The 3501-nt window shown below is 36.8% G+C and overlaps 1 protein-coding gene across 1 annotated transcript; it reads right to left on the reverse strand.

The window, feature by feature from the left end:
• Window positions 1-204: 204 nt before the first annotated feature.
• LOC129872416 (uncharacterized) lies at window positions 205-2420 on the reverse strand. Its single transcript, XM_055947408.1, has 4 exons — window positions 2405-2420; window positions 2151-2300; window positions 914-1058; window positions 205-868 (listed from the first exon to the last, which is right to left on the reverse strand). Exons 1-4 carry the CDS (start codon window positions 2418-2420, stop codon window positions 205-207), a joined length of 975 nt encoding a protein of 324 aa, XP_055803383.1.
• Window positions 2421-3501: the final 1081 nt, after the last annotated feature.

Genomic DNA, 3501 nt, shown 5'->3' on the forward strand with positions numbered 1-3501 from the left:
CTTGCAATCGCCTCATCAATAACATCAATGATTGATACTACATGAAGGTCATTCAGTTGCTTCATAGACTTTCCAACACTGAAGGTAACTTCTTCACCATTAACTCAAAACTTTAACTCATCGCTTTCTACATCAACAAGGGCTCTACCGATAGCCAAGAAAGGCCCACCAAGAATAATAAGGACTTCGGCATCGATCTCACAATCAAGGATCACAAAATTGGCTGGAAAATATTAACTTATCAACTTTCCCCAAAACGTTATAGAGGATGCCGATGGGACTCTTTATAGAACAGTCCGCCATAAGGAGTTGCATTATGGTTAGCTTGGGCTCACCCAACCTGAGTTGCTTGTATATGGCATATGGCATCAAGTTTATACCAGCACCCAAATCACAAAGTGCTTTGACAAATTGATACAACCCAATGGTACACAGAATAGTAAATGCCCTAGGATCATCCTTCTTTACCACAACATTACTTGACATGTTGGCGATGCAACTATGAGACACCTCAATAGTGTCAAAATCTATGCTACACTTTTTCTTCACCAATTCTTTCATGAATTTAGAATACCCAGGAATTTCCAACAACATGTCAACCAACAAAAGATTAATAGAAAGTGTCTTGAAGACGGAGAGAAACTTTTGAAATTTGACGTCTTCATCCTTCTTTTTTAATTGTTGAGGGAATAGAAGTTTTACCTTAGGAAGTGGTTTTGTAGGAACCACCAATGGAATTATTCCCATATTAGACCCTTGAGCTACACCAGAATCAACAATCATCGGTGTGTTATTGACTTCATCAGATGCTTCATTGTTTAGCTCTTCGACTAATTCATCACTTTCAAATGTAAAGGCCTTATCCTTGCTTCATCTAGCCGTTTCATCATTTAGTGCTTAATTTCTGACAAACCTTCCACTCCTAGTCAATATAGACACATATTTTGCATTGTCATTCTTAGGATTCACCATTGTATCACTACGGAGACCACCTTTATGCCTCAGATTCAAGTAGGCTGAGATTTGGCCCAATTGAACTCCAAGTTGCTTTATCGACACTAAATAGAAAGTGACTGTTTGGTTTAATAAAGAGAAGCTGGCATTTAACTCTTTAAGTACCTTATCCAAACCTTCAACCTTGTTGAGAATACAAGAAAGAATATCCTTAGTCTAGAAACTCTTGGGATCGGTAATTGGTTCTTTGGGATTTTGACGATCATGAGGAGGAACATATCTATCACGCTCACTATTGTTTTCTCTCCAGTTGTTACCTAGGTCATGACAATCCCTCTAACACTCTCTCCAACCATCTTTTCAGTCCTTGTTCTAACCTCGATTCCCTTCCAGCCTTGGATAGGCTGGATGGGAACCCCTAGTTAATTCGCTAGAAATTGAACCTTTTTATTGTACATGGCATCAAATTTGGTGTCCTCTAAGATCAACCCAACATTTGCAACCACCACATTCACAGTTTTGTATTCTCTACGCATGATATGTTTAGAGAGCAAATTGAGCTGAGTCATCAGTTTCACCATGTTCTCATCTCGTTCATGGTTCTTTCTTAGTTGTTCCTTGGTAATTCTAACATGGAGATGAGACACATGGTCCTCTTGTTAGTGCCATGCATGGTTGATTTTAGTCATTTCATCAAGCAATGCTGAAGCAACAGCTAAGGGTTGGTGCATGATACCACCCCTAATAAGTTGATCCACCACACCTTTATTCACCGTATCAAGGCTATGATGGAAATACTATAGCAACACATTGTCCAATAGCCTGTGAGTGGGACATTGCAAGATCATATTCTAGAACCTTAATGCAAGTCTCATGAATTAGTTCCCTATCAACTCTCTTGAACTTTTGGACGCTATCTCTCAATTTAAGCATTTTGAAATGTGGGAAAAATCATTCCTAAATGGCTTTCGTTAGCTCATACCAAGAGGTTATAGAAAATGTCGGTAGCTTCACTTACCACTTGGTTACCTTCCCCATAGGAGAGAAGGGAAAAAACCTTAACCAAATATCCCGTTATATATTCTTGAAAGAGAAAGGGCTGCACACATCCATGAAGTTCCGGATATGGTCATGAGGGTACTCATGAGCGAGACCCCCAAATAAGCCTTTCATTTAAAGCAATTGCAAAATCGTACAGGTCACATGGAATATTGCATTGCCCACAGTTGGTGGTAACCTTATAGCTTCGGCACTATCCATTTGGTCAACATTGACATCATTCATGTTCCCGATGTCATTGTTTTGACACTGAAGACTCCCAGCATTACTCCCATGAATGCTCATATCTTCACCCAACAAAGACAAAAATAAAAAAAAGATAGTAAGGGAGTTTTACTACAAACAAATAGGTCATAAACAACTTCAATAAAAGAATTCTAATCACCATTACCCCGCAGCGATGCCATTTTTGATAATGTTCAAACTACAATTCTTACAAGTCAAAGTGTAGCTATTCATTAACAAATATAAACCCAAAAATGAGTTGGAGTTGATCCCACGAGTAATAGTATTGAATAGAATTCAATCACAAAGTATGCACGTGTTCTAATTTTTTGTAGAGTAAAATTAAATATATTGAGACATAATTTAAATCAATGAATTTCAAATCACAACTAGAAGAGTTAACTAGTTTAATGCTAATGAGATCAATAGTAATAGAGTTCTAACAAGTTTTAGGATACTTCTAGGGTAGGTGCATAGTTAAGCATGTAGTACGAATATGGGAAATGAACAACTCAATATCCTTAAATATCAATGGATAGGCTAGGTTAGACAATTATATGAAAAGTATATTTCAATCACTAGTTGACTATCCATGCAAGCACTTTCGAGCCTAAACATGGGAGCCAACAAAATTAATCCAATCCTTGGCATAATCTCCTCTCTCAAGTGAGATTTACATTTGACAGATTCAAATCAATGGATATTTGTTGATTCAACCACTTCACATAACTTTCTCAAGCTAACATGAATATCTAACATAAAATTACGTTTGCAACCATAACTCATAAATGAATACATTCTAAATAAACAAAACCCACATTAAAACTATAAGTTAACTACATAAGCACCTCTTAGAAGGATGAGATTTAGCTACACATTAAAAAATTGAAATAAATTTTACCAAAATAATTGTCTCCCATTGAATTCAATAGAATTTTACTTCAAAATAATAATACCCAAGATCAATTTCCCCCAAAATACCCAAAGAGAAATATAAAAACCCCAAGCAAATGGAATATTTGATTATCTAGTTCACAACAGTGTAACAATGTGTCTTTTACTCACTTCAAAAATCAATTTATGCTTTCTAAAAAAATAGATCAAAATTTCATGCCAGGACCACTTGAATGATGTAAGTCATGCTTGATGAAGTGGTTGGAAAGTCGCCAAATACGCCGGAATCTCGCATTTTAGCTCACAAGTGCTTCAATCTTTGAGTTGGCTAGTTGGCGAGCACGCTCTAGCTGGTGAACCTGTTCGGCA

Source organism: Solanum dulcamara, chromosome 11 (assembly GCF_947179165.1).
Source record: "Solanum dulcamara chromosome 11, daSolDulc1.2, whole genome shotgun sequence".
Taxonomy (NCBI): domain Eukaryota; kingdom Viridiplantae; phylum Streptophyta; class Magnoliopsida; order Solanales; family Solanaceae; genus Solanum; species Solanum dulcamara.